The sequence below is a fragment of the Leiobunum rupestre genome, chromosome 2, assembly GCF_980474605.1.
Source record: "Leiobunum rupestre chromosome 2, qqLeiRupe1.1.hap1, whole genome shotgun sequence".
Lineage (NCBI taxonomy): Eukaryota > Metazoa > Arthropoda > Arachnida > Opiliones > Sclerosomatidae > Leiobunum > Leiobunum rupestre.
This window is the reverse complement of record NC_143385.1, coordinates 23,339,808-23,364,054: the sequence shown is the minus strand read 5'-3', so window position 1 is coordinate 23,364,054 and position 24,247 is coordinate 23,339,808. Positions and strand designations below refer to the sequence as shown.

At 38.7% G+C, this 24,247-nt stretch overlaps 1 protein-coding gene across 1 annotated transcript; it reads right to left on the bottom strand.

Annotated features, from left to right (window-relative positions):
* Positions 1-576: 576 nt before the first annotated feature.
* Positions 577-23,119, bottom strand: LOC149956348 (glucose dehydrogenase [FAD, quinone]-like). The gene is made up of 10 exons (XM_090166871.1): positions 23,026-23,119; positions 18,902-19,107; positions 14,388-14,580; positions 6,833-6,964; positions 6,540-6,661; positions 5,455-5,625; positions 4,534-4,830; positions 4,077-4,251; positions 1,040-1,262; positions 577-715 (listed from the first exon to the last, which is right to left on the bottom strand). Exons 1-10 carry the CDS (start codon positions 23,117-23,119, stop codon positions 577-579), a joined length of 1,752 nt encoding a protein of 583 aa, XP_090022997.1.
* Between the last annotated feature and the right edge of the window lie 1,128 nt (positions 23,120-24,247).

Sequence of the window (24,247 nt, the reverse complement as noted above, 5' to 3'; positions counted from 1 at the left end):
ATTGGCGCTTCACCACATTATCAGAAAGTAGTAACTTATTTTCTGAACAACGAATTTTCTCTTAGATGAATCGGGAAAAAATGGTCCAGTTCTTTGGCTTGCAAGGTCTCCCGGTCTGGCACCGCGAGACTTTTTCTGTGGGGATTTATCAAGAAAAGGTTTCCGTGCTCCTAAACACTCTTTTTAGAAACGTTTACTGGGCGCCGCCATTATCGTACAGGCAACCGAAGAGCAAGCGCTTTAGCGCATATCTTTGCTATCACCGACCCTGCTTGTCAGTTATTCAAGTCGCGTTTTGGAAATCATTTCAGTGAAACCTAAATAATCTTAATTTTAAGGTTTGTCTTTTAATTTTTTTTAAACTCACAAATAAAAGTTAAATCACGTATATTTTACTTTGACAGTATCCAACTTTAGCCCCTTCTGTTATCAAACAATCAGAATTAAACAAAACACAGCCACTTAAATTGGTTGTCCTTGCCACCTTAAACCGTATTTATTAGAAAATGAATTTTTTAACAGAACCATAAATGAATTTTCTTTTAATTTCATCATCATATTCTAAAAAATTATTGTTTAATGATTTTGTCGTTCTTTCTTGATGATATCGGCAGCCTTTTCGGCAATCATGATTACAGGCGCATTGGTATTCGCAGAGACGACTCTGGGCATCACTGACGCGTCCACAACTCTCAGCCCTTTTACACCTTTCAACCTATTATATTGAGAAAAACCGGAATTGCATTAGGCGCGTTCTGCTTGGGCTATCTAAATAAATTTTATTTTCAACTAGGGATAATGGGAGCATTAAACTTATTTAAAATAATAATTTAAAAAAAATCTAATCTTCACTCTAGTATAGTATGTAAATTTTATAATAGAAGTTTTTTCTCAAGTTTTTGAAATGTTTTTGAATCTATCAACTACCAAACGGTATGGCGCAAAAACTTCTGTTGGGAATTTAATCAAAATTTTTAATTTACCCAAAAATAGAACATTTTATACTTCTATTATTATTTCTACCTATTTAAAAAAGTACCTGAGATTCGAATCAACCACCGTGGTGTTATCTTTGACTCTTCCCATTTTGCACGTACCGCATCCGTGGTAAAGGGAATTGGTAAGTGTCCTGGCAACACAATCCAAGTATTGATCGCTCTTATAGTCGGTGAAGTTATCACAACCAGGGACGGGCGCCACCAATTTTGCCCCAAACTTCGAGAGTGCCTTCGTCTCGGCAAATTCCATTATTTTCCTGAATGCTACCAAGGAAAACGAAGCTTATATAGAATCGATTGAAAACCTTTTAGGGCAAGCGAGTTTACATCTCACACATGGATCTAGCTTAAAACTAGGAAGATGAAGACTACGCAACCTGGAATAGAAAATTGTATTCCCCCAATACGGACTCCCCGTTCTCTCTTAGGCGACTCAAACCTTTGGACATACGATTTTTAGCGCCATCACTCTAAAAATAATAGCAAATCTTTTTTTTTTGTAATTTCGTCTGCTTTGTAATTTTGAATTTTTCGGGCAGTAAAAAAAAGTCACTAGTGCAGTAACGGTTTTTAAATAGACAAAAACAAATTCAATATGATTTTTTAAATAGTTTAAGTAGAATACGTATTAATTGTAGTTAGTATTAGGTATTAGTAATGGGGAAATACTGCTGCTTTGATAATTGCCGTAGTGATTCTAGGTGCCATAGGAATATAACTTTTTACTCAGTTCCTAAACCTGGTAGGAATAAGAAACATTGAAGTGTAACCAAAAAATGGATAGAAATTATTAACCGTGAGTTTATTACTGTGGAAACTCTAAAATCGTATCATGTGTGCAATTTACATTTCGTAGATGGTAAAGGACCAACTACGGAAAATTCTTTACCTTCACGATTGCTTAATGAAGAGCCAAATAAGGAAAACCCTTTTCCTTCGCGACTGCCCAATGAAGTAGTGCGGGACCCATTATTTCTATTAAATGTTAATAAGATCTAGGAGGATAAAAGTGTACTTCTGGAGTCGAAATTGCGGGGCAGCATGACTGGCAACCTCAAACTATATGCCAAAATTAATTCCCTAGCTAGGTATCCTCCAATGTGATGGATTACATAACGTTCTTTTTGCGAAGCTTGTTTTTTGTTAACAGTGGTAGCTTATGCTTGCTATTTTCTTCAGGTTTCTTGGCTGCCAAAGATGCTATTTCCACCACTTTAATTAATGCTGCATTAAGAAACCTTCTTAAAAAACATTGCGTTAACTGATATTTTTCTGCAACTCAAATCCCTGAAATTAAAATTTTCAAATTATTTTAGGGTTATCTAATTAAATGAGTATAGTCAGTACCTCTATTTTGAAACACATGGAAAATAAATTAATAAAATTAGCGTTACTCATAACTCTGTGTATTTGCCATGTGTAATCACTTCGGTCTTTGATTTTCACATCTTCAAATACTTCAAGAAAGTTCAAAACATCATCCGGCAATATAATTTTTTCAGTTTGCAATTTATTCAAACAATCCTTTAGCGAAAAAGAAGTTTATTAGTATTAAAATACCTAAATAAAGATCGGTTCACATTAAAAAACCTAAGAGGATGAAAGTGGATTCGGTGAAAAGGTGCGTAGTCTACATCTCCCTAGATAAAATATTGACTCAATTACCTTAAATCCCTCACTTGAACTTAGTTTAACTACATTTGAAAGACCTTCAGCTGCACTTTTGATGAAAATCTCTCCATACTGAGTAAAAACTGATGGTTTCTTTCCTTTGGGGTGTTTGGGCATTCGTCCTACAATTTCAAATAACTATTAGTAATTCTATCTTAATGATTGGGTTTAACATTTACAGTTACCATCGTTTCTATTCTTTGATAGAAAACTATAGTTGCGCTCTTTTTATAACTGTTCCATTAATATTTCATAAATAAAACCAAGCACTACGTTCAAAATAATAAATATTAATTCGTTAGAAACTAATAATCATTCCCGCGTGTTCAAGATTCCAAGCTGGCGAAAAGAACCAAAGCAGACATATTAGCAGACGAAGATTTGAAAAAGTTGAAAATTTTCCACGCTAGAAGTCAGTTTTTAACTATGTCCAAAAGTTTGAGGTTGCCAGTCATGCTGCCCCGCAATTTCGACTCCAGAAGTACACTTTTATCCTCCTAGCTTAAAAGATCACGTTAATTTTTAAGTTTTGAAAAAAATCTAATCATCGAGTTTGTTCAATATAGCTACGCATGAAATTTTCTTTTCCTTTTAAAAAATATTTAAAAAATTCACCAAATACTTTATAGGAAATAAAGATATATCAATGATTTGGGTACGTTTGATTGAGTTTTAAATGATCGAATGCGTACTCACGAGATATAAACTTCACTTGATCGAAATTCATTTGATCGAACGCAAAATGAATGAAAATACTATTAGGATGAAATTTCTAAAACTGCCATTTTAATCTAGAAGGTAGAGTAGGCCAAAGAAGAGGTATTATTTAAATGATTAGACAGTGCTATGTGTGTAAGACAGCTTCAGTCTACCACAAACTAATCGTAATAGGTCAGATTTAACATAATCTAACCTCACATAACCTAAAATATCCCATCATCTCACTTGTTCAAAATATTTTATAGCTACGCATGGAATTTCCTTTTAAAAAAAAATTTTAAAAATTCACAAAATACTTTACAGCAAATTAAGATATATCAATAGATAAATTTCGGGTGAAATTTATTTAACAATCACTTTCAAATACTCACTTTGCACATGGCGTTAGCTCAATCGTCTTATCAAGACGATGAAACAGACGAGATAAAGGCGAATGGGAAGTAAGTCTTTACAAGGAAACCAGTGTTTATCTAACTGAATTTAGCTTTCAATTTATTGTAAAATTATTATAGACCAATTTTAATTTCGTTAGTACAGAACCCCACGAAAACGTGTAAGAGAACACATTTGGTACTCCTCCTATAACCGAAAAATTTAAAAGTGAAGGTTCTGGCAGTGTAAATGTAGCCAGAAGGAATCATTTTTTAATTCGAAACAAAAAGGAAATTGTGAAAAAAATTAGCTCACCATAAATCAGTACTTTTACGTCATGAGGACTTTTAAAGTAATTCATCCTGATAATAGGCTGATCAAGAGGATTTTTAGATTTCAGCTTAATTTCTCCGTATGATTTTGGGTGAAGAACGGACGGAGCTACCAAGAAAGTTTGCTTGTCGAAATAAGGCGTATAAAATTTCTTGATCTAAAAAAGATTGGAAATATTGTTAAATATAAGATTTTGAAATGTATTTATCATATATTTATGTGTTATCAAATTTCCACCTGGTATTAAGTTAACAAAAGATGTTTTTTTTGGTAAAATTTACCAAAGAACCTCCGTGATTTTTTTCTTTCGGTGTCAAAACCTTTATAGGCATTTAAAAAGGTTTTGCCTTTCTTGAAATGTCTGTTATTAAAACTTTAAATCGTGCAAGATTGGAAACTCACAAGTGGTCGATAAAGATAACTATAAAATCAAGATTACCGTCTCGTTAAAAAACTTCTGAAAGGCCAAGTTTGAAATGAAGAAGAATTGCACGTCGTTGTAGTCGCCGTCTATTTCTTCGAAGGGGGATTTGAGGTAGCCGAAAACCTCTAGAACGTTCGGCGTCGAAAGTACCCCTGTTAATTTGGGGGGAAATTCGTAGTGCGGTTGTGAGGTGTAGTTAATTAAGTCATTGAAAGTTGGTACTCCGGATGCGTTGACTGTGAACGCCATTCCATTGGACGTCACGTGGTCTTGGAGGTTTAATCCAACCGGAAGGTCAGCAATCACGTCAATCTGTCGACATTTATTTAAAAAAAGACTATTAACAAAAATAAATAAATATAGTTTAATTTATATTGTAAGTTTAGAATTAACTCTGCTTATTTTATTTCCTTATTGGTCCCAAAATCGACCTAAGTACTTGCAAGAGCCACCAAGTTTCCCCATCAAGAGAGTTTGTGTTTCGATTTTAAAGTAATACGTGTATTATGGTTTCACATAAGTGTGCCTGTTCTTTATCTACCGCTAGTTAACATGAAAACGATTAATTAAATGACCTCACGTATCTCATCGATTTCACTTTGCCTCATAGTCAGATTGAGCACGTGCAGAGAGCCATGATTAATTGAACAATATTCGTGTTGATATTGCCCTTTTTATCGCCAGGGGCGCTTATCTTATTTGTGTACAACGTTATTTCTACAACATTTTACGCTTAGTTATTTGGAAATGTTTTCGAGTAAATCACTAACTTATTAAAATATTTAAAGACTTATGTTAGAGTAACACACTCAACATAACCGTTCAACGAAAGGAATTGCACTGTTAAATACAGATATATAATAAATCATTTAATTTAAATTTTTCGTGATGATTGTATAATTACAATTCCTCGCAATGTTATTAAAGATCTCGTACCTTCATTTCTTCCAGATGTGCCTTAGGCCCAATTCCGGAAAGCATAAGTAACTGAGGAGATTTAAACACTCCAGCACTTAAGATCACTTCACGTTTTGCATAAACGCTAAATGTTTTCTCATTTTTCATGTAAGTCACTCCTTCGGCCTTTTTTGACTTCGTGATAAGAATCTGAATACAGCAATTTTGAGAAAAGTTAGTAAAGATTTATAAGACTTAGTTTCACAAAAAAAGTGACACAACTTCCATCGTTGCTTATTAGTAAATTTTTATTTCACTAATTAAAGCCAGAAAATACCATTTTCTTTTTTGGTATTTTGTAATTCACCCGCTGATCAGTCCATTATTTTTGTAGCAAAGCTGTGTAATCAAATTGATAATATAATATTTAATTTTGTAATAATTATGTACACCGACAATTAATGAGTCAGTTATTTCATGAAATGAAATCTTTTGTTTAAAAACTAAACAAAGCTATTAAAAGCGAATCGAATTCAGATCTGAATATTTTTAAAAAGCCAGATCAGTGAGATACTATGGTTTACTCTCTTTTTAACCCAACTAGGTTCAAGAAATATTAACGCTCACCATCTCCCTCAATAATTAAAAGGACGATAGTACTTACATCGACGAACTGATCTGATTATTTCGCTCAATATATCCAGAAATCTGAAGTGCGATGTAATACACATTTAACATTTCCATCAAACACAAATCTGTATCTAAATTATTTCGCAATCGTCGTCTCAAGTAACCGATCTTAACTAACTTGAAGGGTATTATATAAAGAAAAGAAAACTAATCCAAATAAATCTTATAAAAATTTAAACCTGTGCACATTTTGTCTCTCTATGAACAACGAAATCAGATTCCTTTCGGGTTTTAATTTTGTGGTTTTCGTTCAAACCCATAAAACTTATCAATTAATATTTTATCCGAAGTGGAGATTGTCTGTATTCTGATTTGTCGTCATTATAAGACCGGCCAATGAAGCCATCTGATATCTGAGAATCTACAACTAAAAGCACAAGCCCACGTCTATCAAAAAGACTATAGCAAATATATATTTCGTTTAGAAACCTTACTTTGGTCACATACGCTCCGGTTATAATTTGCAAGTTATTCCTTTTGTAAGCTGGTTTGAGGTACGCTTTTTCAGTGCTACAACGATATCCATTTCTGACTGTTAACTGCGAAGCGCTGAAACCTAAAATAAAATGCTATTACCATTAATCATGTTCGTGAAGAGACTACACGAAGCTGCGGTTATCTAAATTATTTGTAGGTCCAGTGTCTTAAGAGTTTTGCCTAATTTGGTTTCACAGTTAATGGAGAAATCATAAATTATAAGAAATGATTTTGAAAAATTAAAACAAACCTTCTTGTGTTTTACCGTTGTAGTCTGAAATGGAGAAATTCAATTCTTTGGCGGCGTCCAAGTAAGCGTCTTTTAACACTGTTGTGTAGGAAGGTATTGACACCGTCAGTGGTCCGTTATTGCCGTGGAATTCTGAAGTAAATCAAATTTCGAATGTAAATGAATAACCAGTATAAATTTAAATCTTTAAAAATAACCGGAATGCCTGTAATGGGATTTCGTGATTTATAAAAAATCTTGGGATTTCATAAATATAAAAATCACGAGTTGAAATAGTATATTGTAAAGAGTGGATTGTGGAGCAACGCTTTCCCGGACGTTCGCGCTGTCTCCCTAGAAAACCCCCTCCCCCACCAGCCACAGGCCGTCTATAATTACAGAGACGCCAGCTGACGATGGGCAGATCAGCCACAGTCCCAGGCCTGCTCACATAGCTCCGAGAGCCACGCTTCACTTATAAATACAGAGACGCCAGCTGACGAAAAGCAGACCAGCCGCAGTCCCAGAGCAGCTCATATAGCTCCGAGAGCCGCGCTCTGCCTATAAATACAGAGACGCCAGCCAACGAAGCGCAGACCACCCGCATTCCCAGACCAGCTCACATAGCTCCGAGAGCCGTGCTCTGCCTATAAGTACAGAAACGCCAGCCGACGAAGCGCAGATCACCCGCAGTCCCAAAGCAGCTCACGTAGCTCCAAGAGCCGCTCTCCGCTTATAAATACAGAGACGCCAGCCAACGATGGGCAGACCAGCTGCATTCCCACCCCAGCTCACATAGCTCCTAGAACCGCGCTCCGCCTATAAATACAGAGACGCCAGCCGACGAAGGGCAAACCAGCCGTAGTCCCAGACCAGTTCACATAGCTCCAAGAGCCGCGCTCCGCCTATAAATACAGAGACGACAGCTAACGATGGGCAGACCAGCTTCATTCCTAGTCCAGCTCACATAGCTCCGAGAGCCGCGCTCTGCCTATAAATACAGAGACGCCAGCCAACGAAGCGCAGACCACCCGCATTCCCAGACTAGCTCACATAGCTCCAAGAGCCGTGCTCTGCCTATAAGTACAGAAACGCCAGCCGACGAAGCGCAGATCACCCGCAGTCCCAGAGCAGCTCACAACACCCGCATTCCCAGACCAGCTCACATAGCTCCGAGAGCCGTGCTCTGCATATAAGTACAGAAACGCCAGCCGACGAAGCGCAGATCACCCGCAGTCCCAGAGCAGCTCACGTAGCTCCAATAGCCGCGCTACGCTTATAAATACAGAGACGCTAGCCAACGATGGGCAGACCAGCTGCATTCCCACACCAGCTCACATAGCTCCTAGAGCCGCGCTCCGTCTATAAATAGAGAGACGCCAGCCAACGATGGGCAGACCAGCTGCATTCCCACACCAGCTCACATAGCTCCTAGAGCCGCGCTCCGTCTATAAATAGAGAGACGCCAGCCAACGATGGGCAGACCAGCTTCATTCCCACACCAGCTCACATAGCTCCGAGAGCCGTGCTCTGCCTATAAATACAGAGACTCCAGCTGACGAAAGGCAAACCAGCCGCAGTCCCAGACCAGCTAACATAGCTCCGAGAGCCGTGCTCAGCCTATAAATCCAGAGACGCCAGCTGTCGAAGGGCAAACCGGCCGCAGTCCCAGACCAGCTCACATAGCTCCGAGAGCCGCGCTCCGCCTATAAATACAGAGACGACAGCTAACGATGGGCAGACCAGCTGCATTCCCAGAGCAGTTCACATAGCTCCGAGAGCTGCGCTCCGCCTATAAATACAGAGACGACAGCCAACGATGAGCAGACCAGCTTCATTCCCACACCAGCTCACATAGCTCCGAGAGCCGTGCTCTGCCTATAAATACAGAGACGCTAGCCGACGAAGCGCAGACCACCCACATTCCCAGACCAGCTCACATAGCTCCGAGAGCCGTGCTCCGCCTATAAATACAGAGACGACAGCTAACGATGAGCAGACCAGCTGCATTCCTAGTCCAGCTCACATAGCTCCGAGAGCCACGCTCTGCCTATAAATACAGAGACGACAGCTAACGATGGGCAGACCAGCTGCATTCCTAGTCCAGCTCACATAGCTCCGAGAGCCGCGCTCTGCCTATAAATACAGAGACGCCAGCCAACGAAGCGCAGACCACCCGCATTCCCAGACTAGCTCACATAGCTCCAAGAGCCGTGCTCTGCCTATAAATACAGAGACGACAGCTATTGATGAGCAGACCAGCTGCATTCCTAGTCCAGCTCACATAGCTCCGAGAGCCGCGCTCTGCCTATAAATACAGAGACGCCAGCCAACGATGGGCAGACCAGCTGCATTCCCAGACCAGCTAACATAGCTCCGAGAGCCGTGCTCAGCCTATAAATTCAGAGACGCCAGCTGTCGAAGGGCAAACCAGCCGCATTCCCAGAGCAGCTCACATAGCTCCGAGAGCCGCGCTCCGCCTATAAATACAGAGACGACAGCTAACGATGGGCAGACCAGCTGCATTCCCAGAGCAGCTCACATAGCTCCGAGAGCCGCGCTCTGCCTATAAATACAGAGGCGCCAGCCAACGAAGCGCAGACCACCCGCATTCCCAGACTTGCTCACATAGCTCCAAGAGCCGCGCTCTGCCTATAAATACAGAGACGACAGCTAACGATGAGCAGACCAGCTGCATTCCTAGTCCAGCTCACATAGCTCCGAGAGCCACGCTCTGCCTATAAATACAGAGACGACAGCTAACGATGGGCAGACCAGCTGCATTCCTAGTCCAGCTCACATAGCTCCGAGAGCCGCGCTCTGCCTATAAATACAGAGACGCCAGCCAACGAAGCGCAGACCACCCGCATTCCCAGACTAGCTCACATAGCTCCAAGAGCCGTGCTCTGCCTATAAATACAGAGACGACAGCTAACGATGGGCAGACCAGCTGCATTCCCAGAGCAGTTCACATAGCTCCGAGAGCTGCGCTCCGCCTATAAATACAGAGACGACAGCCAACGATGAGCAGACCAGCTTCATTCCCACACCAGCTCACATAGCTCCGAGAGCCGTGCTCTGCCTATAAATACAGAGACGCTAGCCGACGAAGCGCAGACCACCCACATTCCCAGACCAGCTCACATAGCTCCGAGAGCCGTGCTCCGCCTATAAATACAGAGACGACAGCTAACGATGAGCAGACCAGCTGCATTCCTAGTCCAGCTCACATAGCTCCGAGAGCCACGCTCTGCCTATAAATACAGAGACGACAGCTAACGATGGGCAGACCAGCTGCATTCCCAGAGCAGCTCACATAGCTCCGAGAGCCGCGCTCTGCCTATAAATACAGAGGCGCCAGCCAACGAAGCGCAGACCACCCGCATTCCCAGACTAGCTCACATAGCTCCAAGAGCCGCGCTCTGCCTATAAAGACAGATACGCCAGCCAACGAAGCGCAGACCGCCCGCTTTCCCAGACCAGCTCACCTAGCTCCGAGAGCCGTGCTCTGCCTATAAGTACAGAAACGCCAGCCGACGAAGCGCAGATCACCCGCAGTCCCAGAGCAGCTCACAACACCCGCATTCCCAGACCAGCTCACATAGCTCCGAGAGCCGTGCTCTGCCTATAAATACAGAGACGCTAGCCGACGAAGCGCAGACCACCCGCATTCCCAGACCAGCTCACATAGCTCCGAGAGCCGTGCTCTGCATATAAGTACAGAAACGCCAGCCGACGAAGCGCAGATCACCCGCAGTCCCAGAGCAGCTCACGTAGCTCCAATAGCCGCGCTACGCTTATAAATACAGAGACGCTAGCCAACGATGGGCAGACCAGCTGCATTCCCACACCAGCTCACATAGCTCCTAGAGCCGCGCTCCGTCTATAAATAGAGAGACGCCAGCCAACGATGGGCAGACCAGCTTCATTCCCACACCAGCTCACATAGCTCCGAGAGCCGTGCTCTGCCTATAAATACAGAGACTCCAGCTGACGAAAGGCAAACCAGCCGCAGTCCCAGACCAGCTAACATAGCTCCGAGAGCCGTGCTCAGCCTATAAATCCAGAGACGCCAGCTGTCGAAGGGCAAACCGGCCGCAGTCCCAGACCAGCTCACATAGCTCCGAGAGCCGCGCTCCGCCTATAAATACAGAGACGACAGCTAACGATGGGCAGACCAGCTGCATTCCCAGAGCAGTTCACATAGCTCCGAGAGCTGCGCTCCGCCTATAAATACAGAGACGACAGCCAACGATGAGCAGACCAGCTTCATTCCCACACCAGCTCACATAGCTCCGAGAGCCGTGCTCTGCCTATAAATACAGAGACGCTAGCCGACGAAGCGCAGACCACCCACATTCCCAGACCAGCTCACATAGCTCCGAGAGCCGTGCTCCGCCTATAAATACAGAGACGACAGCTAACGATGAGCAGACCAGCTGCATTCCTAGTCCAGCTCACATAGCTCCGAGAGCCACGCTCTGCCTATAAATACAGAGACGACAGCTAACGATGGGCAGACCAGCTGCATTCCTAGTCCAGCTCACATAGCTCCGAGAGCCGCGCTCTGCCTATAAATACAGAGACGCCAGCCAACGAAGCGCAGACCACCCGCATTCCCAGACTAGCTCACATAGCTCCAAGAGCCGTGCTCTGCCTATAAATACAGAGACGACAGCTATTGATGAGCAGACCAGCTGCATTCCTAGTCCAGCTCACATAGCTCCGAGAGCCGCGCTCTGCCTATAAATACAGAGACGCCAGCCAACGATGGGCAGACCAGCTGCATTCCCAGACCAGCTAACATAGCTCCGAGAGCCGTGCTCAGCCTATAAATTCAGAGACGCCAGCTGTCGAAGGGCAAACCAGCCGCATTCCCAGAGCAGCTCACATAGCTCCGAGAGCCGCGCTCCGCCTATAAATACAGAGACGACAGCTAACGATGGGCAGACCAGCTGCATTCCCAGAGCAGCTCACATAGCTCCGAGAGCCGCGCTCTGCCTATAAATACAGAGGCGCCAGCCAACGAAGCGCAGACCACCCGCATTCCCAGACTTGCTCACATAGCTCCAAGAGCCGCGCTCTGCCTATAAATACAGAGACGACAGCTAACGATGAGCAGACCAGCTGCATTCCTAGTCCAGCTCACATAGCTCCGAGAGCCACGCTCTGCCTATAAATACAGAGACGACAGCTAACGATGGGCAGACCAGCTGCATTCCTAGTCCAGCTCACATAGCTCCGAGAGCCGCGCTCTGCCTATAAATACAGAGACGCCAGCCAACGAAGCGCAGACCACCCGCATTCCCAGACTAGCTCACATAGCTCCAAGAGCCGTGCTCTGCCTATAAATACAGAGACGACAGCTAACGATGGGCAGACCAGCTGCATTCCCAGAGCAGTTCACATAGCTCCGAGAGCTGCGCTCCGCCTATAAATACAGAGACGACAGCCAACGATGAGCAGACCAGCTTCATTCCCACACCAGCTCACATAGCTCCGAGAGCCGTGCTCTGCCTATAAATACAGAGACGCTAGCCGACGAAGCGCAGACCACCCACATTCCCAGACCAGCTCACATAGCTCCGAGAGCCGTGCTCCGCCTATAAATACAGAGACGACAGCTAACGATGAGCAGACCAGCTGCATTCCTAGTCCAGCTCACATAGCTCCGAGAGCCACGCTCTGCCTATAAATACAGAGGCGCCAGCCAACGAAGCGCAGACCACCCGCATTCCCAGACTAGCTCACATAGCTCCAAGAGCCGCGCTCTGCCTATAAAGACAGATACGCCAGCCAACGAAGCGCAGACCGCCCGCTTTCCCAGACCAGCTCACCTAGCTCCGAGAGCCGTGCTCTGCCTATAAGTACAGAAACGCCAGCCGACGAAGCGCAGATCACCCGCAGTCCCAGAGCAGCTCACAACACCCGCATTCCCAGACCAGCTCACATAGCTCCGAGAGCCGTGCTCTGCCTATAAATACAGAGACGCTAGCCGACGAAGCGCAGACCACCCGCATTCCCAGACCAGCTCACATAGCTCCGAGAGCCGTGCTCCGCCTATAAATACAGAGGCGCCAGCCGAAGAAGGGCAGAACACCAATGAACTCGTGCCGCCCATCGATCCTGATTCGCTATCACCGCCAGCTCCTGAACCAGCTCAGCCAAGCATCGCCGCATCAAATCCCTGTACAATAATTCCAGGTCCACGATATCACCTTTTTCCACGAATTTGTAGACCAAACTACCTTTGTAAAGCAGCTACGGTTATAAAGATTATTTTACTTATCAACTCAAAACCTGTCTTGGTAATTTTTTGTATGGTTATTTTATATGCTTTGACACTAAATCTTCCGCAGCTCACTGTAAAATGTACACTGTGGAACAGCATTTCAAAATCATTGCCTCTAGCGTAAAGACGCTTAGTCTATAGATGTATAATTAAAATAATATCAGGCATGAGTTAAAATCGACGTTGTTCTCTTATGCGAAGCTTTGACAATTTGTTTTCATTATAATCTCTCTTGGTCATTTTTAAAAGTGAAAAAGTCGCTACATAAATAAAAGGAATTGGTCGATTTTGAGGATTTGGTAAATGCTATAATATGAAGATAATGATGAATAGGGGATAACATAGATTACTATATTATTCGGATTTGTGGAAAACACAGATTAAGGTAACATAAGGATTAACTGAAAAGATTAAGATAAAATAAGGAGGATTTATAGATCATATGCTTTTGGAAATAGCATTTGGTGATAATTTTGAGTGGTGAAAATGGGATTTGGTGAAAATGATAAATTTGAAGAGATTAAGGCATTTAGGCCAATAATGATTGGAATCTGATTAGGTTTTATGGAGAAGTTGGATTTTGAGGAAAATAAGATTTTCGGAGATTAAGAATTCAAAGAGAAAAGTGATTAGGTTTAGCCATTTGAGTAGGAAGATTTCAAAAGTACGAATATCATGATAATTATTATTATATTGGGGAATATATACTTTCTGCATACCAACTTATAATCTATTGAATGGAAATCTAATAACTAATTTCTACTTTTTGTAAAACACAATTAATTTTCAGCGGAAGTTTTATGATATCATTTACACCGGACCTATTCTGCTTAATTTCTGCAATATTGTTGTAGGATTTTCATGGCTAACTGAGTTAGGGTGTCAACTTTTTGCCCCGTAGATATGTCTACAATGTTAGTTCCTGGGTAACTTTTAACGTTGAAACTAAATTCTTTATTTTAAGATTCATTCCTTTATAGCTTATTATACGGAATTTCACGTTGAACCTAACTTTGACCTATAACGAAAATAATTAACGATTTTACGTAAAGATTTGTAATTTTTAGTAGTTGAGGGCCACAAATTTTTAACCTAAAGAAGTTCTACTCATCTATGGAATCAATAATATCCTTTCTTTGTATTAAAGAACTTAACTGCATGGAAGTAAATGTAAGGGTCAAGTTCAAAATCTATAAAATCGCTTTTTAAAAAAAAACTGCTTATATTCCCAAAACACTTTCTAGGAAAATTGGCCAGAGAAGGAAGAATTAAGGATTTCATTACCTTTATCTATGATGTTGGTTTGAATGACGTTCTTCTCTGCCTTTTTAAAATATGGAAGAACGTCTTTGTAGGCCCAACCTTTCGCTCCGTTTTTCTGCCACAAATCATAATCCTTTTTGCTGCCTCGAGCGTACAACATGTAATTGATCTTGCTTGTTCCTCCCAAAGTTTTTGCGGCGTAATACGGACATACCTGGAATTTTAATATAATTTATACATTGAAAGTTTGTATTCTTTAAAAGTTACATATAATTAGATTTGAAGAGCGCAAATAATTGATTATTCCATTAAACTATTTATAAATATAACTTCAATCACCGAGTAAAAAATGCTTAAAAGCACACTATCAAGGTACGTGGCCCCGAAACCAGCTTCTTTTAAAATAAAATAGTTTTAAAAAAAGCTAGTTCCAGGGAGTAAATATTTTACAACTGTACGGTGGTGCCACCGCAGAATAATCCAATCCCCCACTCTTCCAGCCCTCCAGAGTTATCCCCAAATTCTACGAACTGACCACGGGGCTGGTCTGTAGTAAGAACGGCATCCCCACTCCGCTAATCCTCATCCGCTGTCAAGAAGAACTCGAGTTTTTTTGGAGGACTCTAGCCGAATTTACGTATCTCCAGTCAAAATCAATTGCAAACATTCGATATTATAATAATTAAATTGGTTTTAATAAATCCATTGAAAAGGAAAAAGAGCACTTTCTAAAATGATTATAAAATATACACATATACCAAAAACGCACGTAGAACTGTGAAATTATTCGTTCTTTGCAATTGAAAGCTACTACTGTAAATTTTAAATTGATTTTACATTTACAAAATTATACTTCAATTAATATAATTATTTACAATTTATATTAACTAAATTGGAAAAGAAGATTTCCGTTTGAAAGATCTTGATTTTGGTGTAATATCTATACCAGCTGATTTAATTACACTAATATACGGTTTAGGCTCAGTTTGTGTAGTAACGTCTGAAATAAACATTGTTATATATAGTGCGTGACGTCCTTATGTCAAATATTTACCTAAAATATACACTTACTAATTTGTGTCTGGTAAATTGTTTTTGACGAAAGTAATTTAAGTTCATCCCTTTATAAAATTATAGCATTGTAATACGTGTACGTAACTAATGTTAGATTACACGGTATATAATTTCAGTGGAAAACATGGAAAGTCTTACCATTTTTGAAATAACAATATTGCAAATTTTTCTTTTATGATTTTTAATTGATCTACACGAATGTAACAGCGAGACAGACAATTTCAAATAAGGGTTCTGAAGTAAATATGAGGCAGAGATCCAGTTCGAATGAAAAGGTTTGGCAGTTGGCATTACTCAGTGTAAAAGAATGCACGACCCTTATGTGGGAAAGTTGTGACATTAGAGCGCTCTCCCCCCCCCCCCTTTAAACAATTATAACTTTAGTAGGGCTTAATAAAGCTCCCCCCTACCGGTATCTGTGAACAGCCTAAAACTTATTTTCCGCTTTATATTTGACAACAATCTCAGGGGACCTTCGGAGCTTGGGGGAAAAGTAGAGTAGACAGGCGAACCCTTTTTACCGCTCGATAGGGAACCATATTGTTGTCAAGCGAGCTTTGTGAACAGAAAGGATTAAAATGATGGGTTGGATTTTCTTCATTCGCTTTTTGCCAAAGAAAAGCAAGAATAGGTTTATCTTAAAGATTTGTACAGGCTAACACTGCAAGTCAAAAATCCTGCTTAGTTAGAAAGTTTAGTTAGTTTTAGTGCGTCGCATCGCGATGGTGGTGCCAACTATATTCAAAAAGCAAGCTCAACATCGACTTTTAAAAACAAATGCCATTGACAGTGTGCCTTTAAGTATTATAGCTTTTTTAATATTTTAATATTTATCTCGAAAATCCTCGGGTGTGTTTTACTTAGAAATTTAATTTCATGAAATTTTATAATTTAAAGCGATTTCAGATAATAATTTGTTAAGGGATCCATCAGGCTAAAAGTGAAGGTTGAAATGGCACTACCTTTGATGGCGTAATGCAAACCATTGTGGTTGTGGAAAAGGCGTTGAAATGTTTGGTTTATCACTCCCACCTTTATGATATTGTTTATATGCAGATTTACAAAACACGTAGTTCAACAATTCAAATAAAAATAGCCGAATATATATTCAAATAGCCTAACATTCTATATTTCTAGCCGATCCGTGCGGGCCTAGTCAAACTAATAACGTTCTCTCATTTCAGAGCCTGCTAAACCTGTTTAAACACTTCAGTCTTATTTTAATAAAATCAATAAATTTTAGTCATATATAAATAAATATATATATATATATATATATATACTAGATGAGAAGCCCGGCCTCCGGCCGTGCTTTCAGTTAGCTGAGTAAATTGGGGTTTAGAAAACGGGAACAAAATGCTCTTTACTGCTGCGGTCGGTTTCCAATCAATCTTAGCTTCGCAATTACAATTAATAGAGCGCAAGGACAGTCACTTAAAACTGCGGGAATTCATTGAGAAAACCCATTCTTTATGTGGCGTGCTCAAGAGTTGGAGCTGCAAATAACCTGTACATACTTACTCCAAACGTATAAACTAAAACTATTGTGTACAAAAACGCTTTATTATAATTACATCTTAAACTAATCAAAGAAATCAAATATATGTTAATATTGCACTAATAAACGTTTGCAATTTAAAAAATGCCTATTTACTATTTAAAAATAATTCGGCCGGGCTTCTCAGGTAGTTGAGAAAATTGGGGTTTAGAACACGGAAGGGAACAAAATGCACTTTACATTAAATATGCAAATTATTTTATTTTTAAATAGTAAATAGGATTTTTTTTTAAATTGCAAACGTTTAATAGTGCAAAATATCATATCTTGTAACATATATTTGATTTCTTTGATTAGTTTAAGATGTAATTATGATAAACCTTTTATGTACACAATAATTTTAGTTTCTCCGTTTGTATGTAAAGGTTATTTGCAGCTCCAACTCTTGAGCATGCCACATAATGTATGGGTTTTCTAAATTAATTCCCGCAGTTTTAAGTGACTGTCCTTGCGCTTAATTAATTGTCATTGCGAAGCTAAGATTGATTGGAAATTGCAGGCGTTTAAAATCAAAGGGCATTCCGGTTGGTATTATCGGTATGCGTGGAATAAATACGGCCCGGGCAAAAGTGTCTGCCTGACACAGATAGAGAGGGGAGGGGGGGGGGGCTGAGAAAAGAGAACGAACGCAAGCGAAAAAGGTCGAAGGTCGTGCCATGCAGCAGCTAAGTGAGGCAATTAGAGCCAGAGATATAAACTTCCGTGTCTCTTAATACCCGCGTCTCTTGACAGCGTGAGGTCAGGGGTTTCGGTCTTGCGGTCACCGGTTATTGGTCCCGTGGTCAAAAACTACGAAGGTTAGCAATCTTAAGACGCCCCTACAACCCTACGTCTGGGGCCACAATGCCACAGGCCAAATTTCGTGCGAATCTGACAATTATCTTGGGCGTGCATAGAAGGTAACAAACCAATATATATATATATATATATATATATATATATATATATATATAGTAGTGTTTGGTAGTACTTGTGAATCCAACTTAGACAACCTTGAGAAAATTCAAAAAAAGGTATACCATTTGTGTAATGTAATATCAACACCCAATTTAAATTATGTCCATGAAACTTATGAAGATTTCAAAAGTGCATATAAATTGGACTCTATTAATAGTTCCATAGAAAAAATTGACATTAAATTTTTGAATAATCTGTTAATGGCGCGTATACAGTGTCCGGAACTTTTAAGTTGTCTGTCACTAAATTGTAATACAAGATGTAACCGGAAAAGAAATACTTTTTATATAGAGATGCGTGAACCTAATTTGACAAATCGTCTTATGTCTACATATAATTCTGTTGGTTTTAAAAACGATATTTTTAACAAATGTTTAGCTTTAAAGAACATTTTACTAAATTAGTATTTTAACCTTTTCTCACATTTTATTTTTAAATCTTCCTTAATTTTGGCATTCTATGTATGTGTGTGTATGTATATATATGTATATATATATAATATATGTGTGTATATATATGTATATATATATGTGTGTTATACTATATCGATTTATTCTTTGATAGTTTTCTGAATTCTGATGTATTATACTTTATAATTTATTCTCTTAAAAATTTCTAAATTGTATGCGTAATACCTGATAAATTTATTATTTTATGATTGTCAAAATTTGACGAAGAACAAACGTATAATTTTAATCTAATTTAAAACGTTTTCTTTTTCTGATTGACTCTGTACGCCTTGTGGCATAACTTGTTGGTTGTAAGCTGTTTTATGACACAATAAACTTCAATTCAATTCAATTCAATTCAATATATATATATATATATATATATATATATATATATATATATATATATATATATATATATATATATATATATATATATATATATATATATATATTGTACAACAGTTAATGTTGTCCAATTTTTATCTTGGAATTACCTCTCCAATCGAACCCCAACAAGAGTTGTTTTGTTTTTCAATTGTGTAATTCCAGTTAATAAAGGTGTTTTCATTGAAATTGTCCAGTAACAGTGGGATATCTGTTTCCCTCGGCGCTGGTTCTCCGGCTTCCAGCAAGAGGACGTAGATGTCTTTGTCCTCGCTCAATCTATTGGCCAAAGTAGCTCCTGCTGATCCAGCACCAACTGCGGAACCCAATTAATAAAAAGTAATACTTTGGAAATATTTCCAATCTTTAAGGTAGCCTTTTAGCGGGTCTAGATCACTTATCTCAAACTCGATATATCCACACCCCCGAGCTTGGGTGATCAATGTAAGTGTTAGCCTACCTAGAATTTCCAAAGGGCCCCAAATTTTACGTTTCTTCGAACAATTTACATAGGTTCCTCGGGACAAATTTTAGAAATAGAAAAAACAAAATGAAAGTGCTGTAAGAAAATCACATTTTAAAATAAATTTGAATTTCGTTTTGTGGTAAAACCAATAGAGGCTTCTTTAAAATATTAGCCTGAAATGAGCTAACAGCGCTACAATTGTTAAAATCGTTTACAAAATTTCTAGTTGGATGTCAGTTCTTTTCAGTAAGCTTTCAATGCAGTTACTTTCCTCTAGTATCAGTACTAATAACTTTTTCTTCGTGTATTCCAAAGTTTATGACACGATTTGGTTTTTTAACTTAGACAAAACTCTGTGTGGATCATGTGCTGACCAAAATCGATTGAAACTAATTGGTTATCTATTTTAACTCCTTTTTGACGAGAGCTCTATCTAGAGCAAAAATTGAAAAAGCCCACACTGTATAATTTCTTGATGGAAATGTTATAATCTCAATAATAAAAGCATTTTTAAGCTAATTTTTATTTATCAATCTTTCATAAAAACAGTTATTTAAAAATGTTTTTCAGTGAACATTTCAGTAGTCCCTCACATGCGGAAAAAAATACCGTTTCGACGTTACGTCATTTGTGAGGTACACCAAACACATAACTCTATAAAACCATTATAATTTAATTTTGCTCTGCATTAAATTAATAATATTATATAAAAACTAGTCGAAAATGGTACGACTTTAAAAAAGTACCCCTCAACATGTTCATTTTAAAAAGTTTTTAATTTTGATTCGCGCCAGCGACTTGTGGCCCCGTAAATAACATTTCGTGAATATTAAAAACATTGAATCTGAAAAAACTCGTAATCACGAAAATGATTTGCTTTTTCTCTATGAAATCCATATTTTAAATTTTAAATTGCTTCAAAACTAAATTTTTAAATGTTTTCTAAAAAATCCAAGTGAATTGGCCAACTCTGAACACTTCGCGATAAAGGTATGTTGCGCTTTATTTTACTTATTTAATAAGCCAAAAAAAGACTAAAAAAATACTATCAGCTTCTAAAACATTCATTTGGGTTAAAGGTCTTAGGTAAAAATGTATATAATTGTTTATCGCCGCAACAGGGGGCGATACTGCCTTGGGTTCGGATGACCGCCGGGAGTAGTGACTCACTCCTGTAATCCCAGGCGTCCGGGAGACAGAGTTTGTGGATGGCCGTGTGAGTGCGACCACCAATCCCCTAACGGGTGGTCGGAATACATCCGCCAAGGGTGTCCCCACCCCTGTCCCCACGTATCCCCCCGTTGGCGTGGCCGTTACACATATCTCGCCCTGATTAATCAGTTATTGTGTGTGTGCTGGTGTCTAAGGCCTCGGGTCGACACCGATGTGAGTGTATCTCAAAAAAAAATAAAAAATTTGGATGACCCTGAAGACAAGAGTTCAGGTCATTAAAATGTTCATAGGCGGTTGTCCCCTGCACGCTCTTTGAAACCCCAAAATTTCAAATTCGTAACTAAAACACATTTTGAGATAATTGCCCTGGTTCGGTTCTTAATTTATACCCTGTACGTACAATACGTATACGCATACGGTAAGTTCATAAGCTAATAGAAAAAATAGAAGTTCATAAACGTACCTTACCTAAAAAATGGGCAATTTCTTTGGTGTTCAGAGTTACCCAATGGTGTTCGGAGTTGGAAGGGGGGTATTCGGAGCCTTCAATACTGTCTTTGGGGAAATCGATTTAATTTAAATTAAAGTTAGAAGTATAAAATTGATGAGGAATGTGTCTAATTAATGGTTCTTAATATTATTATTATTATTATTATTATCCCCTCTTTAGTTTTTTCCTTTCGTTAAAAATAATTTATGTTATTAAACGATTTGTAAAAAGGGTTCGGAGTTATAGCATCCCACCCAAGGGGTTAATGATATGAATAACGTTTCTTATCACAATTTCTAACTCTAATCTTAACTGTTAATTAAGGTACACTAGCAACTTAATTCTTGTTTTTGAATAAAATTGATTAATTTATGGCACGCCATCCAGGGCAAAATTAAAGATAATAAGTGGGCCTGGCAGTCCCAAATAATAGTTTCACACGAGCCAAGCTTTACGAACACAACGAATAGTAGTATAAACGGATTAAAGTATGCCACACCACCTCCGTGAGGTAGGAATCTAGGCCCTTTTTTATTTAGGGAAGGAGGTGTTCACCGTAGGCATAATCCTCCTTAACCGGTAACAGAAACATGAACAAATAAAAAAACGGTCCAGAAAAACCGACAACCGCTCGAAATATGTTTGTGGGAAATATGGGGGTGACAATTTCAAAAATTACCAAGAGTGGTTGGGCGAAAGGTAAACAAAACCAACAGAAACGATTTTAATACGTTTAGAGATGCACTTACGAAACCCCACCCCCCTTCACTTTACACCTGGGGCTCTGGGGAGGTGATAGTTCCCAAATTTCACAGAATGGCTGGGCTCCGAAGAGTAGAAAGGAGCGCACGGTGGGAGAGCCGCCATATCCGTAGGAGGATTCTACCGTGGCATAAGAGAACGACGTTATTGCGGACGGTGAGAATCCTACCGTGGCGTTAGAAAACGGCGTGTTTGCGAACGTCGGGGACTGTAGCGGCTACGGGAGTTTTACTCTAGCCTATACTAGGCTCGTGTAAAACTAAAAAAAAAACGATATTTTTCGCTGAAAAAAAATATATCCAGAAAATATTTTCTTTTAAAATTATAATTTTTAAAATGAGTATACAATACAATTATAATTCATTTAATTAGTATCCAAAATAAATTAAAATCAGTTTGTACTCCGAAGTCACTAAGCCTAACCCGAGCTCAGTGTAAACTGAACAGCCAACGTTTTGTTTTGGTTTTTGGGAAAATGGTGGTAGGTGATGTAGAAAAAACCGTGGAAAGGCCTATTCCTGTAATAACTCCATGAGAGTAGTAGAAGTCCCTGCTAGCGTAAATTATGCACTTTTTAATTTAAAGCTAAATTTTTTATTTTCTCAATTATTAGACCGTGTTTTTCTTGTCAACAATTCTTCCAAAATGATTTTTTTTCTGAAATATTTTTTTTTTAAATATATTTTTTTTTTAAATATATTTTTTTTTCAAAAATATATTTGTTTTTCAAAATATTTTTTTGTTTCAAAACAATTTGTTTTTAAATTTTTCCTTCTTTCAAATTAACAGTTATAATTTAAAAGAAAAAAGCTTTTTTTTTGGAAAAATATCAAATTTTGTTTTATCAGCGAAAAATACCGTTTTTTCTTTTTAATTTTGACCTTGATGGCGTGTCATATTAATTTACTATATGCAAAAAAAATAAAAAATACACTTAATTTTATAGATTTTTGGGCTACTAACTTGTGAAAATTTACATGTTACAGAAAACTTTAGGACTGTTCACGAGCTCGTGGCAGCTGGGGTCGTGACGAATGAGTCAAGTTCGAGTCGAGCTGACTCAACAGTAAAGCACCGCCAATAACGATGTTGTTTTAACTTTTAAGCATCATAATGCGTGATAAATGTTTTCCCCACTCTCCTAGCTGTGGGAGTATTACATGTACTGTACGTTTCGTTCGGGGAAGGGCTAATACGTATTTTTTTAAACCGCTGCTTTTGCTAGTCGAGTCGAGGAGAGCTATCAAAAAGCTTTCTCAGCTCGGCTCGTGAACAGTCCTAGAAAACTTAATTTACCAACTGAATTTCTGCTACTTTAAAATTTTAATTTTACACAAACATACCTATTATGTAATCATATTTATTTGTACAATAAATATATAATAAATTGGTCCCAGTAATGGTCAACACAAAAATGATTTCGACATATTTCCACATTTTCATAATTCATTCAACAAAACCTGCAAAAAATAAAAACAATTGCCTAACAATCTGATTGATTAAAAGTTAAGTCTTGGACAAAATGATTTAATGAATTTCCGATTTGATTTATAAAATACTGTTATGTAATTTAGATTTTTAATTGATTATTTTTAATATTTTAAACATTTTTATCCGTTTTATCAGATTTACTTACTTAATCGTTTCAGAATTGATTATTCATTCATTTTCTTTAAAATTGTTTAATCATTTAATAAAAATTCATTAGACAAAAATTATGTAATTCGTTTAATTAATAAGTACAAGTTTAGAAATTGATACTAATTACTCACAATTCAATAGGATTAATTAAGATTGAGTAGCTCTAGATATTTTAAGAAAAATAATAACAGCGTCGTTAAATTTACCACTTTCTGAAACTGCACTTTAAATAAATCTCTGATGTAGCAAAATTTTTAGTAGCTTTATAAACTTTTAAAAGCACTGTTATTTAAGAAGAACAAATGCAAAAGATAGAAAGAAAATAAAAAGTCTTGAAAATTTACCAATTCTGGAGAATTCTTCGAAACCAAATGGAAAATTTGCAGAATAAGCTAGTGTAAAATCGAGTCTAATTCGTACTTTTTTATTAGCCAACTGATGTTCTACCGTGCCAAATGGATAAATGGTATAGGTACGTTAGTAATTTTCATTGGCTATACCAGTCAAATAACATTTAAACGGCAAAGAGGGTTGTTTACCGGAGCCAGTCGGATCGGCGACAGAAATGATGACTAAATGCTAGACGACTACTATCTACGTATACTTCTAGTGCCGGTAGGTGCCTGTTAACATCATAAACAGAAGTACACAACCTCTCTAATTTTCGGCGAAGTATCAACCTACAGGAAAGTTATATAACTATAAGTTAAACCTTTGAAAAATCAAGGTAGTTCTCAATGAGCGATTGTTTACCGCCAATCATTAATTTTAAACATTGCAACAATTATGAAGGTTGTATATCGTTCTTGTTATCAATGTAGTTTTAAAAGACTTAATATTAATCAGCCCAAACAATGTAGGCTGCAAAAAGCACAAAACCAACTGAAAATTGCGGGGAACCCGTGGTTGACCTACTTCGTTCCT